Source organism: Mercurialis annua, linkage group LG4 (genome assembly GCF_937616625.2).
Source record: "Mercurialis annua linkage group LG4, ddMerAnnu1.2, whole genome shotgun sequence".
NCBI classification, from domain to species: domain Eukaryota; kingdom Viridiplantae; phylum Streptophyta; class Magnoliopsida; order Malpighiales; family Euphorbiaceae; genus Mercurialis; species Mercurialis annua.
Window position 1 is genome coordinate 27567411 of NC_065573.1, and position 13970 is coordinate 27581380.

The 13970-nt window shown below is 33.5% G+C and overlaps 4 protein-coding genes across 4 annotated transcripts; 2 read left to right on the forward strand and 2 right to left on the reverse strand.

The window, feature by feature from the left end:
- The first annotated feature begins 303 nt into the window (after positions 1–303).
- Positions 304–2352, forward strand: LOC126676337 (pentatricopeptide repeat-containing protein At1g33350). Its single transcript, XM_050370518.2, has one exon. It carries the CDS (start codon positions 472–474, stop codon positions 2020–2022), a length of 1551 nt encoding a protein of 516 aa, XP_050226475.1. The 5' UTR covers positions 304–471; the 3' UTR covers positions 2023–2352.
- A 4034-nt stretch (positions 2353–6386) lies between these two features.
- Positions 6387–8445, forward strand: LOC126679057 (remorin 4.2). Its single transcript, XM_050373994.1, has 2 exons — positions 6387–7264; positions 7920–8445. The coding sequence occupies exons 1-2, from the start codon at positions 6611–6613 to the stop codon at positions 8109–8111; spliced, it is 846 nt and encodes a 281-aa protein (XP_050229951.1). The 5' UTR covers positions 6387–6610; the 3' UTR covers positions 8112–8445.
- Positions 8446–9151: 706 nt separating this feature from the next.
- LOC126678523 (uncharacterized) lies at positions 9152–10989 on the reverse strand. Its single transcript, XM_050373417.1, has 4 exons — positions 10871–10989; positions 10711–10765; positions 10526–10627; positions 9152–9493 (listed from the first exon to the last, which is right to left on the reverse strand). Exons 1-4 carry the CDS (start codon positions 10987–10989, stop codon positions 9152–9154), a joined length of 618 nt encoding a protein of 205 aa, XP_050229374.1.
- A 1237-nt stretch (positions 10990–12226) lies between these two features.
- LOC126679344 (uncharacterized) lies at positions 12227–13966 on the reverse strand. The gene is made up of 3 exons (XM_050374359.2): positions 13820–13966; positions 12840–12940; positions 12227–12603 (listed from the first exon to the last, which is right to left on the reverse strand). The coding sequence occupies exons 2-3, from the start codon at positions 12931–12933 to the stop codon at positions 12458–12460; spliced, it is 240 nt and encodes a 79-aa protein (XP_050230316.1). The 5' UTR covers positions 12934–12940; positions 13820–13966; the 3' UTR covers positions 12227–12457.
- Between the last annotated feature and the right edge of the window lie 4 nt (positions 13967–13970).

The following is a 13970-nucleotide window of genomic DNA, read 5'->3' on the forward strand; positions in this document are numbered from 1 at the left end:
TATACTTTTTTGAGCAACTGACCCCATAATTCTTCATTTTTAGGTAAAAGAATCTCATAATTGTATTTTTAAAACGCGTAAAATATAAATCGGAGATGAGAGATGCAAAAACGTAATTAGATACTTCCCTAATTAATGTGATATAATAATTTTAAATTTATTTTTTAAAATAAAAATATAATTAATGGGGTTATTTAATTCAAAAATGAAATTTTTTAAAATTAATTGGTCAAAAAAATATAAAATGGGTTAGATGATCCCGTGTGACAGTTTCAGGGGTGCGTTGACCTTTTGTTCAATTTAAAATTACCCATCAATATTCTTGCAAATTTAACACAAATTAAAGGGCATAATTGTCTTTTCGTACTTTCTCTCTCTATTTTCTCTCTCAACAAAATTACATTGACTGACTGCTGAAAGAATGAAAATTTCTTGGACATGAAAGCCATGCAATGGAACCGAACCTAAGCAATGAACAATTTTACACATCTAAACCAACTTGTCTTAACAACACTTTCAAAATGCAATAATCTAAACAATCTCAAACAACTCCAATCTTTTCTCACAGTTATCGGCCACTCCCAGACCCAATTCTACGCTTTCAAACTTGTCCGTTTTTGCATCCTTAACCTCTTCAATCTCAGCTATGCTCGTTACATTTTCAACCATCTCCACCATCGCAATATCTACCTTTTCACCGCCATGGTTTCCGCCTATTCCTATGACCCCGGTCACCATTTTTCCGCTTTTGAACTATATCGCCACATGGTTCGTCAAGAATGCCCTAAACCTAACCATTTTATCTTTCCCCATGTGCTCAAGAACTGTCACAATACTAAATTAGTCCATACCCAGATAGTTAAATCGGGTTTTAGTCACTACCCAGTTGTTCAAACTGCTCTTGTTGACTCTTACTCGCGGTGTTTATCGGATATCAGTTGTGCCAGACAGGTGTTTGATGAAATGTCTGAGAGAAATGTCGTGTCTTGGACTGCTATGATCAATGGGTATGCGAAAGTTGGCGAGGTTGGTAATGCGATTGCCCTGTTTGATAAAATGCCTGAGAGAGATGTTCCTTCCTGGAATGCTGTTATTGCTGGTTGTACACAAAATGGGTTGTTTAAAGAAGCTATTTCACTATTTAGACATATGGTACTTGTTGCTCAAACTAAGCCTAATCAGGTTACTGTAGTGTGTGCTTTAACTGCTTGTGGTCATACTGGCATGCTTCAGCTTGGTAAATGGATACATGGTTATATGTATAGAAACTATCTTGGTTATGATTCATTTTTGTCTAACTCTTTGGTGGATATGTATGGGAAATGTGGGAGTTTAAGAGAGGCTCAAATGGTTTTCGATATGACTTCCACGAAAAGTTTGACGTCTTGGAATTCTATGATAAATTGTTTCGCCCTCCATGGACATAGCGAGAGAGCCATATACATTTTTGAGGAGATGACTAAACATGGAGATGCGGTAAGGCCGGATGAGGTTACCTTTGTGGGCTTATTAAATGCTTGCACTCATGGAGGACTCGTTGAAAAAGGTCGTTTCTATTTTGATATGATGACTCGGGTTTACGGGATTGAACCTCAGATTGAGCATTACGGATGCTTGATAGACACTCTTGGTCGTGCTGGAAAGTTCAAAGAAGCGATGGAGGTAGTGAGGGAAATGAAGATTGAGCCAGATGAAGTTGTATGGGGTTCTTTACTTAATGGATGTAAAGTATATGGCAATGCGGATTTGGCAGAATATGTGATAAAAAAGCTAATCGAAATTGACCCCAGAAATGGAGGGTATGGAATAATGTTGGCAAATTTATACGGCGGATTAGGGAAGTGGGATGAGGCTGGGAAGGTGAGAAAAATGTTGAAAGACGATAATGCTTATAAGACACCAGGTTGTAGTTGGATAGAGGTTGACAGTGAAGTTTGTCAATTCTATTCTGTTGACAAAACACATCCGAAATCAGAAGAGATATACAAAATGCTGGAAAATTTAATGCTCGTAGTGATTTAAGGATTTGATTAACTCCAAATTGTGAATTATTCATCAGAAACTCAACTCTTGCTTGTTGCTTCACTACCCTCAACTTGAAAGACTCGGCACACCATTTGGTTGCAGCAAGATGGTAGCAAAACAATGTTAATCCCAAATTATGCACAATGTAGATGCAAACAAACTGAGCCATCTTCTTCTTTCCTTGTTTTGGTGCTAGAAATACTTCAATGGAAGGTTGGCATTGGTTGATCGGAAGTCACTTCATTAAATGAAATTTAAGAGGTGATATGGAGTCTAATTGTCGTAGAACAGTTGCATTATTTTTTAAATTTATCAACTTTCATTAAATCGAATCTGGAACAATTATACTTGTAAAAAATCTAAAACTAAATTCGATAACTTGATGTAGACAAACATTTTACGCAAAGATAATCGTTATCTAATTTGCATATCCACCTACAATCAATTTATTCTCTTGTAATTTCCATTTTGTGATTTATGATAAATACATCAAACTTTCAATTTTAATTTACTTCTTGACATAAAAATCTCATTTTAAATTCACATAACCTTTTGTAAATTGAAATAAGATCAATTATATAAAATTATTATTCATTGAATTAAAAATAAATCATCAATTCTAAAAATCAAAATATATTGAGGTTAGACATAATTGTCAAAAATTATAAAATTGAAGGATTATATTTTCTCAATTTTTTTAAGGATATATTTATAAATTATTTTCTCAATTGAGAAAATAAAGGATATATAATTTTTTTGTATTTTAAAGAACAATTGAAAAATAAATAGACTTATTAATTAGGTATTTTACTTTGTAAAACCATTAATGTTACAATTTTAAATTCATTATGCTAATAAAATAAAAAGAACTAAAGTTAATTAATTTGTTCTCTACTTGATTCTGCGAAGTATTACCTAAGACGGGTTTGTCCTGACTCAGACACAATGAAACTTTTGAGACCTTAAATAATGACCTGATGAGCCAGCAAATGATGTTAGAATAATAATTAGTTTATTTGTCGAAACTGTTTATGAAAAAATTAAAACGAATGACCGAATGATAATTTAGGTGAGTCGCAGTAGGTTGCTCTCTTTAAAACGTTTCACGTTTCACGGCTTTATACAGAGGTGTAAGACAACAATCAAACATGCCGTTCTCAAAATAAAACACACTCGTTCTTAATATGATTTACATTGATTGTGTCTCATTGTTGGAATTACACCTCCACTATTGTTCTGGAAACTCACATAAATATACTATCAATATAAATGGAAAATACTTATAAATTCAATCCCAAAATTTGAAAATTCTATACCAACACACATTAGATTTTACTTTTTAGCTCTTGTATTTTTCTTTTCTGCTCTAATTCTCGTTTCAGCGTATCGAAAAATGGCCTATATAAACAGAGCTAGAAACCATTTTTAATAAACAATTTTTCTAAAGAAAACGGTATTTAAAAAGTTTTTAGAAAAAGTTTATAACAGTTTCAAATGGTGTCTAAAAATAAATTTAAACATAATGTTTTTATTAATTTTGAGTAAGCAAAAATTAAAATAAGAACGTAAAAAATCTAAAATTTAGAATAATATTTCTAAATAAAGTTAGAAATAGAGCATCTTTTATAATTGTTTTTCAATATTAGCATGTTGTTTGCTTAATTTTGGCAAATTTGTATGTGGTTGAGGTATAAGTTGCCCAAGATTCACAATGTTAAAAGTTAAAACCACCTACCATCCTATGAAATTGTTGAAATATATATTGAATTTATAAAATAAAAAAAAGGCTTATCCCTTTAAAATCCCCCCACCTTTTACCCCCAATTCGTTTGCACCCTCACGTTGTAAAACCACCAAATATACCCAAATTACGACCTTTCACTTTCAATTGTACCCTCAAGCATTAAATTGACCTCTTTTCACTTGAAAAATGTTCAAATCAATACTTTAAATTTTAACATATATTTTAAAATAGGACTTAATATTTTATTTAAAATAAAAATAAACCTATTTTTTGAAGTGAAAAGATATCAATTTAATGCTTGAGGGTGCAATTGAAAGTGAAAGGTCGTAATTTGGGTATATTTGGTGGTTTTGCAACGTGAGGGTGCAAACGAATTGGGGGTAAAAGGTGAGGGGTTTTTAAGGAGATAAGCCTAAAAAAAATGCATTTAAGAGATGGGGAGATAGAGAGCAATTGTGGATTCCCAAATTGTTTAAGAAAATTTTTCCACTTGAGTTTATATAGTTGGACTTTCTCATATATGTTTGGACCCCAAAAAATATTTAGTTTTAAAACAGAGTTGTATCCTTCTCGATTTAGTATGCACGCTGTCCGTCCGGTCTGAGTTGTTCGGTTCGAACACTTTATTTTTTGTTTTTGAATTTAAACACATCACATGATCTTCTCCTTTTGTTTAAAATGTTTTTGACTGATTTAAAATTGCAAAACATTTTATATTTAAGTTTTGAACGTTTTTTATCATTAAGTTATGTCTAACATCTATCTATATTTTTTTATAAATACCGATTCCATTTTCATTTGAAAAACACAAGAAAATAGAGCAATATACAAAACAGAAAAGTGTTATCAGAGCTATTGATTGCAGTGCAGTGCCAATAGTATATCGACTGTTTTATTTTAGGGGCGGGGTGGTTGCTTGTCAGCTTTGCACCTTCAAGGTATTGCCGCGAAATGTCTAAAAGAGAACGACCTAATCCGCGACTCAGCGTCGTCGAATTTCCAGCAACTGTTCCAACAGAAATTAAAATCATTGGTGAAGCTTATGTGGTTAGTTTAAAACCCTATCTATTAGGGTTTCAGATTGAGATGTTACCATCAAATCTTATATTTTTATTCAATTATCATGAAACCTTTTTTGTGAAGCCATTGCCATTTTAAATCATTAGGTCCTTCTCAATACACCTAAGTCTTAATAACACCTATGCTTAATAATGGACACATGTTACATTCCACTATTCTATTCCACACTCCAATTACATCATTTGATGTTCTTCCACTATTTCAATAATATTCTACATTTTATATTTTTCTTTTTTAAAAAAATAAAACTATTTTATATCAATTGTCAGCGGAAATTAGTAAAAATTAAATAGTATCATTATCATTTTTTAGGCAGACAAACTACAGCCTGGGAAACGATCGGAAAATAGAGCCCCGACCTCATGTAAGTCTAAGGATCTGACCATTAGGCCAAGTCCTCATCTGCATATTTCTCATTGGATAAGCAACACTTTCACATAAATTTAAAACACAATAAAAAAATATCGAAATTTTAGTATGTGCCAGATATCAAATTTTGAAACGTATTCTTTAGTAAGAATTTAACATTTCTTTTATTTGGCCTTTTCTACCCATCATGTTTGAATTTGATGGACTAATCTTAATTGGCTACACAAAACTTGATTATTTGTGCTAGTTTAATTTGCATAACTTGATTACTTGTACTAATCTTAATAAGCAATAACTAATCCCGTGATAATAAGTTTGATTAGTGACATCTTCCAAGAAATAACATCTAATTATCACGTGAGACGTGGGCATCTTGCAAACAAGAAAAAATCCAAAGAATGGTGATATACACGTGGCAACAATCTGGTGGTGTTATGTCAGCATCTGCATGGAAGTAACATACGTAGGTGATGGAGCATTATCGAAGTGTCATATTGCCACGTGGCCTTCATCAACAGTATGACGCGTGTACATTGTGGGACTGGTTCTCCACCCTACCTAATTTCTGTGGGGTCTATCTGTAGGTTATCTTTTTTGCCGACACTAAAAATTGGAAAAGGGGTACATTTAAATATCCTCTTTTGCATGCCACTCCTTATAAGTTTATTTATTTTCACCTTTGACCCAAAAACAATCTAATTTTCGCCTTTTCCCCCTCCACATACAAATTTTTTAAGGAATCAGTTTGTGTTAGATTAATAGCTCAACCAAAATTTTAGCAATTATGCTTTTTTTTTTCAAAATGTGGAAAAACCACGTAAATTTATGATAATCTTAACTCATATACTTTCGTGGATTATGTAAAATAAAGGGTTTATAATCATCTATATATGACACTCCAACTTAGACACTCCGCTAATTAAAACTCATGAATTAAATTTTGGCCCGCTAAATCCTCTAAATTTCTCTTAATAATGACACTTTTGCCCTAAAACTGCCCCAAAAATATCATTTGAATTCCACTTTTTCATCCTTAAATAAGGTTGAGGTGCAATAGGGGCCGAACGACAATAAACCAAAACTATGAGGACTAAAACGAATGTAAATTGTGAAAAGCCATTAAGTTCAAAAGAGAAAAAAATCCAATCCTATAAGCTTTTGCACCCGCCCAAATTTTGGAGCACTACACAAACCTTTCCAAAAAAATTCTTAATTAACATAAAACTAAAACAAAAAAAAGCACAAACTACAAAAACTCTTTTGATTTTACTATAATTTATCCCACTCCACTACTACTGCTACTTCATAATCCATCATCATTATCTTCTAACTAAAACACTAAACACTCACTAATTACTACACAAAAATACCTCTTAATCTCTCTCTCTCTCTATGTTAACTGTTCAACGACTTACCAATGAAGAAACCGATCATGACCATGACAGTGAACATATCCGTGACATCCATGCTCTAACGCCACCGCAGCCACCGCCGAGGCGGCGATGGGAAGCAAATCATAACCGGTCATCTTCTATATCCATGAATAGTGAGGGAGGTTCAAGTGAAAACTTCACCACCATGAGCAGAGAGTTCAACGCTTTGGTTATTGCCGGTTCTACTATAGAAACCGGTAATAACAATAATATCACCTCCGATCATCATCACCATCATGTTAACGATGACGTAATTAATGGAAACACCTTATTGGCTAGGATCAGAGAAGATGATCATGATCGTGATCGTGATCGTGATGATGTGCCTGAAGAGACCAATCCTCTAGCTATTGTAGCTGATTATAACCAACTAGACCCGAGTTCGAGTTCGAGTTCGAGAAGGGTTGTTGGGTTGGGGGGCGGCGGCGGAGGCGGTGGCGGTGAGGTGTCAGTGCAGAGAGTGAAGAAAGAAGAGGTAGAGAGTAAGATATGTGCATGGCAAAATGCAAAGATAGCGAAGATTAATAATAGGTTTAAGAGAGAAGATGCTATTCTCAATGGCTGGGAAAGTGAACAAGTTCAAAAAGCTACTTCTTATATGAAGAAAGTTGAGGTATGTATGTATTTTTATTTCTCATCTGATTTTGCATGGTGATCAAGTAATTATTTCACTAAATATTTTATATATGTTAGTGAATTCTTAAATTAGAAAGTTATGATTAAATTAGTTTAGTATGGTGATGATGATCTTGTTATTGAAGTGCCTTTTTTCACTTTGCCAAAATTTTCATGATTAATACTATACTTGTTTTCAATATGGATGGGTCAAATATAAGTAAATAAGTAAGTGGGTTATCATTGAAGTTGAATTTTAACTAGTTCTGAGGTAATTGATGAGGATATATATCTGGTTTAAATTTTTCTAAATTTTGTAATTATTGATTCCATCAAACAACAATAACTAACTTTCCGACAGTAAAAATGTACTAATATTGAAGCTTCAACCACTTTAGGATAGATACATTTATTTTCACATTAGCTTATATGAGAAGCATTTATTTTTAATTATAATAAGTAGGTAATGATCCAAATTTTAGACTCTCAACTAGTTTTAATATGATATTCTCACTACTAGCTAGCTTATATATGATAATTTTCCAATTAAACTTGGATTTAACTAGCAAGAAATTTTTATATAAACTCTGTCGACCACGTCTAAATTTGATAAAGTTGGTGTAACTATTTTTGGTACTAACATGTTTGTGCAGAGGAAGTTGGAGGAAAAAAGAGCAAGAGCAGTTGAGAAGATGCAAAATGAAGTGGCAAAAGCACATAGAAAAACAGAGGAAAGAAGAGCATCAGCTGAAGCTAAAAGAGGAACTAAAGTGGCTAGAGTTCTTGAAATTGCTAATCTTATGAGAGCTCTTGGCAGACCTCCTGCCAAACGTTCTTTCTTTTAACCCTTAATTATATTAGTTGTAGTAGTAGTAGTATACCCTATATACATGTCTCTCAAAAGAAAGAAATATTGTGATGGGACAAAATAATAATTTCCCCAAACTATTAGGGTTCCCTACATCTTTTGAACTATAGGGTACCTTACATGCATGAAATGAGGGGTAGTGAGGAGTTGCACTCAGAAACTACATGGAGTGTCAAGTTTGGGTGTTTTGAACATTTCAAGTGTGTAATTTGGTAAGTGCTTGTTGCTTGTTGGTGGTGGAACAAACTTTTTTGTTTTTGTACAGTCATACTCTTTTTTATTAATAGGATATTTGAGCTTATTGCTTATTATACATGTTCAAAGATGAGTTAAACGATTATTTTGGTGCTTTTACCACTCGAGAGTAGGGATACCGAACTAAATCGAACAATCAAATCGAATTAAAAAATTTAATTCGGTTTCATTTTTGGACAAAAAGAAATCGTTGAAGTTTGATGCAAACCGAACTTAAATAATAGACTAACTAGTTTTTATACAATGCTTACCGGCATTTAAAATCGATAAGTTACCAAATCAATTCAAGCCAAATTTTATTTATGTGACAATTTGTCGGTTAAGTAACACATTGGCAGTCTGTTTCTTAAAAAGTAGCATAGTTGGATAACCACAAAGATATTTAACTTAAATATCAGCACTTAGCATAAAAGTAATCCATATAAAATAATTTCAATCTATTTAATATTAAATTATCATTTGGAAATGACAGGTCAGTTAAATTAATATGTAGTATTATGTAAGATCACATTTAATATGAAAAAACAGAAGGAGAAAGAGGAAATTAGATCAGCCACGACCAAATCCATATTTAATCTCAGTAATACAGACGCGCTTATCCTCTTGCCAAAATACACCAGTCTTCTTCCTCCCTTCTTCTTTACGTTTTTTCTTGATTTTTTTACGCTCAAAATATTGAAAAGTACAGAAATCTCATAACCAACAATAACAAAGGTATTTTATATCGTAAAGCTGCCGCTAAAACGGTGACGAGTTGTGGATCTATGGGTTTGCTGGCGATGGCGGCGACGATGGGTTGTCGATTGATGGGTTCGACAGCGGCAACGATGGGTTGTCGATTGATGGGTTCGACGGCGGCGGCGATGGGTTGTCGATTGATGGGTTCGACGGCGGCGGCGATGGGTTGTCGATTGATGGGTTCGACGGTGGTGGCGATGGGTTCAACGACGGCAGCGATGGGTTGTCGATTGCTGGGCCGGCAATGGGTTGCCGATTGTTGGATTTTCTGGTGGAGGTGCTGAGAGCGGTGAGAAATCTGGCAACAAGAGGAGCGACAACCACAATAATGAGGTTGGATCCGGCTGAGATTATGATTAAAGCTAGCTGGAACAGAATTGTTAATTAAAAATTTGAGTTGTACCAAAACTTTGTGTATGTTTCAATTTGAAATCTTAAGACAAAATGACTTTCTGTTTATTATGTACTTAATTTTTTACATTATTTTCTATTTATAAATTTAGGAGTCTGATTTATTTTTTAGTAAAACGTTAGGAAACTGTTAGTAAACAATTAGTAAATTAACTTACCCTTTAGTAAACTATTAGTAAACGGTTAGTAAACTGCTAGTTAAAACAATATTTAGTGAACCGTTAGTAAACTGTTAGAAACCGAAATCGTATTATTGCAAATAAAAAAAATATTTTTATAAAAAAAATTGGTCAAACTGTATATTTCAACTAGTTGTGGTCAAAAGGTATTTTTGAGAATAAGTATGTGTTTGGTAGGTATTTGTCTAAAAATCCCAAGGAAAAATACAGTGCTTCATCCATCTCCACGAGCAAGAGTCTTACACATGTTCTCTTAAATGAGCCTCTTGGTCCTTGGCAAGAGTATAGGAATAGTTAAAGAGTTGGATATCTGCATAAACAATACACCTAAAATTGAAAAAGAGAAAATGAATCAAACCGAATTACCGAACTGAAAGTCAACTCGATTTTAAAAGTAAAAACATTCCAGTTTACTTTTGAATCAAACCGAGATAAAATAATCTGATATATTTAAAATTCTTTCAAATCCGTTCAATTTGATGGTTCGGTTTGAACAGAATGCCTGGCCCTACCTGAAAACACTTTACAAATCTGAAAGCACTTTCCAAGTCTACATACATTTGTCACCTTCAAGTCTTAAAGAATAAAAACCCATAAAGATATAAATAATGCAAGACATGTAATGAGGAACTAATGAGCTCGATTTGTATCCAATACGAAAGAAAAGGGCCATCTAAGATTTTCTATAATCAACATTAACCAAATTGAAATCTTATTACCAGTGATTAATAATGCACAGAAGTTAGAGATTATTGGCTATGCAGCTCTTTTATGCGAGCTTGAATAGAAGTCCTTTATTGATGGATACATTATGCAATTTGCAGAGAAATATTTGCAAAACAATGAAAAGCTGATGATGTAATTTTACATAATAAAGACAGGCATGATTACCAAATTGTCCAGCATCTCTCTAATTAGACAGAATAGAAACCGTACAACTAAAATGTTGATCCACAGAACAGGGAATGAATTAAAATCCCCATGGAAACAAACCTCTAAATTTGTAGTTTTCAAAAATGCCAATATTTTATGATCAAGGCCAATGATACTTCAAGGTGCATTGAAGTTAGAAGCAAAGATTATCAGAACAATTAGATTAAAAGATAATACAATTTAAACAAACAAGGTTAGATGAAGAAAAGGGTCAAAATACCTGAACTCCTTTTCATCAATAAGAATTTGCGGGACATCATGAGGAATCTTGGACAAATCTATAAGGGTCAAAATACGTATTCCTTGAATACCAGTGAGGCAAGCAGCCAACTCTTTCATGTTGGGTAAGCGTCCAAGACCTACGAATTGAAGACTGCTGGTCGAACTATTGAGAAGCCACCGTGGCAATTCCACCAATTTCGGCAGACCATTAAGAATGTTTCAAGGCGGCAGAATCTTTGATTATCGCTCTCTTTCTCCTCCACTGCCAAATCAAGGTTCTCGCAATTTACGATATAGAGAAACTCTAATGAAGTCAGGTACCTTATACTCGGCGGCAAACTTTTTAAGCTTGAACACTTCCCGATAACCAGTTTTCATAGGCTGATGAGACCCTGCATGTCTTCAAACAAGAATTCTATTTTTTCACATGAAAAAATTCCCAAATATCGAAGAGATTTTAAACAGCCTATTCCATTATTTGGCAAGCACTTCTGTTTTGTGGTTATTGTCAAAGATCTAAGGCTTATGAACAACCTCATGTCACTGGGTAACTCTTCAATTCCAAAACAGCCAAAAAGCCATAGAGTTTGTAAGCTCTGTAACTTGCAAACAGAATTAGGCAGTCTTTTTATTTTGGAATAAAATAAATTGAGAAATCTCAAATGCTTTAGCATACCAATACCTTCCGGCAGTGTCTCAATTTCAAAACATCTCAAATCCAAGTACCGCAAAAATTGAAATCTTGGCAAATATAACATCTGGGTGAACAATTGGCTAATGACGTCTGACAAACCAAAAGGTGCAATGGTTCGTACGCCAGCTAAATCTTGTAACATTTTACTGCATTTTACTATTTATCATGTATTTTCTCTTATTTTACATTAAACAAAAACTTGCTTTATAAATAGGTACAACTTGGTAACACTTACACAAGAACTGCAATGCCTCGTAAAACTATCAGAATCACAACATGAAAAGTTCAGGAGCAATTGCATCAGCAAAATTTTAACTGCATTAAGACTGCTTGCTAAAAGCCAACATCCACAGGGAGTAGGGGTGAAAAAAACCGAACCAAAATCCAATAAAATTTAATAAAAATTACCAAAAAACTTAAACCATATAAAAAATCAGCCGATCCAAACTGGTTCAATTTGATTTGAATCTTTTCAAATCGTTATAAAATCAGCTTAATCCAGTTTTTAGAAAATACAATTACAATTCCATTTGAACCGAATGCACACCCCAAATAGTTGGAGCAACAAAATGATGCAGCCTGGTTGTCACTGCCAACAATATCAGAAAATGTAACATAAAGCTATTAAATTTATAAACCAGCACAAGTAAATCCAATCAATTCCAGAAACCAGAGACCAAATATGAATGCAAAAGACACCATACTGAACTCTTTACTGCTATTTATTTTTCTTGAGCAAAGAACTGTATTTGCATGCCAATGGCATATATCTAGGAAGAGTAAACAAATATAAAAAAAAAAAAACAAAGGCCCCAAATCAGCTAATTGCAGCCATGTCCCAACAACCAAAACCAGACAAAAACATAAACCAGCAAATCGTTAATTACACGATTAAGATTCACGCGCCTTCACAATAAAGTTCTGACGACTGATTGGATTCATCACCACAGGTGGTCCTGCAGTACGAGGCCATGCTTGGAATTTCTTCTCAGTTTCCTCCCACCATTCCTTGTTTGCAACCGTATGAGGGGTAGTGCCTGGATAACAAAAGAAAATACAGCAAGTCGAACTCTATGAGCTGAAACAAGCGTGAAATAATCCAAGAATAGCAATTGGTTAACAAAAAAAAACCTATAAAACTTTAAAGATTCTTCGAATTCTTTGCAGTTTAAACTTCAAGTTAAAAGAAATTGAACTTATTGGACAAAATTAGTCAAAAATTTCCTAAACTCCATAAGTTTCTTATTACCAATAGACCAGAAATAAAAAATACCTCCAAATATCTTCTTGTCTGAAATGATTTGGTCACATACATATGCGATGACAAAGGACCCAGCTAAAGCACCGGTTATATATTTACCTGCCATGCTCAAACTGCACACAAAAAAACCAAAATGTGATTGTACGTCCAATTTCTTAAAACGCTCCGACTCATTGACTCAACTATAAGATTCATATCTATCAACAGGATAACCCAGAATAAAGTAATCTACATGGTGTGGACCTTCACCAAGAATCCAAAAGTTCAAACTTATCTATACTTGTCTATAGGTTCAAGAAAATTCTAATTTATGACCTAATAAAGAGTTTGCTACGAGAGCAGCATGGAAACGAAATAAGCAAGCAATAAGATCATATTATTAGATGAAGTACAACAAGCATGAATGCATATTCTAGTTAACATATCCTTAAGTTCAATTAAGAAGAGAAGATACACCACCCGGCAGTAGCCGGCACTTGAAGCATTAAAAGAACAAAATTACTTCATACTATTAATGGGAAAGATAAGCCTCTCATAACTTTAACCAACCAATACCAAATTACAAGTTTTCCCTTTATAACAATTCCATCAAGAAACATTAAAAATAAACATCCCAGCCATAAGCTTTTCAAGCACACAGCTAAATACAATTCAACTTGTTAAAAGAATACAAACCATCAAATTTCAAACCTAAATCACACGTTCCCTATAAAACCCTTGCCGATTCCTAAATAATCAAATCTAAAGATGAATTATTAAATTTCTTTAACAATAACCCTAAAACTCAATCCACTAACAAACCACTGAAACAATAGAAATAATTTCAATATTTTCTCGTTATCAGATTAAATTTTGACAGAAACATACAAAAATTAGATGACCAACACAAACCCTAAAAAAATGATAAGCCGTGCTAGCCGGTGAGTGAAATGAAATAAAATAATGATGTAATAAGATATGAAAACTTAAAATGATGAAGAGAAAGTACTGACCGATATAAGAGAGAGTAATGGATCTGAACGGAGGCGAAGATTGTTTACCGTTTGCTTCTTCTGTTCTTTCAATCTTATAAATCACTCTACCCGACGTCGTATTCTTCTGTCTTTTATCTTTGCCAAGGATTTTTAGTCCTTTTTTTGTTCA

Excerpts from the sequence above, each read along its gene's own strand:
- LOC126676337 (XM_050370518.2), top strand. The coding sequence starts at position 472 with ATGAACAATTTTACACATCTAAACCAACTTGTCTTAACAACACTTTCA.
- LOC126679057 (XM_050373994.1), top strand. The coding sequence starts at position 6,611 with ATGTTAACTGTTCAACGACTTACCAATGAAGAAACCGATCATGACCAT. Across the intron at positions 7,265-7,919 it reads CTTATATGAAGAAAGTTGAG|AGGAAGTTGGAGGAAAAAAG; the intron begins GTATGTATGTAT and ends ATGTTTGTGCAG.
- LOC126678523 (XM_050373417.1), bottom strand. The coding sequence starts at position 10,989 with ATGAAAGAGTTGGCTGCTTGCCTCACTGGTATTCAAGGAATACGTATT. Across the intron at positions 10,766-10,870 it reads ATTGATGAAAAGGAGTTCAG|TATCATTGGCCTTGATCATA; the intron begins GTATTTTGACCC and ends TGCACCTTGAAG. Across the intron at positions 9,494-10,525 it reads TTCTCTGCAAATTGCATAAT|CTAGCTTTAATCATAATCTC; the intron begins GTATCCATCAAT and ends ATTCTGTTCCAG.
- LOC126679344 (XM_050374359.2), bottom strand. The coding sequence starts at position 12,933 with ATGGCAGGTAAATATATAACCGGTGCTTTAGCTGGGTCCTTTGTCATC. Across the intron at positions 12,604-12,839 it reads AGACAAGAAGATATTTGGAG|GCACTACCCCTCATACGGTT; the intron begins GTATTTTTTATT and ends TTTGTTATCCAG.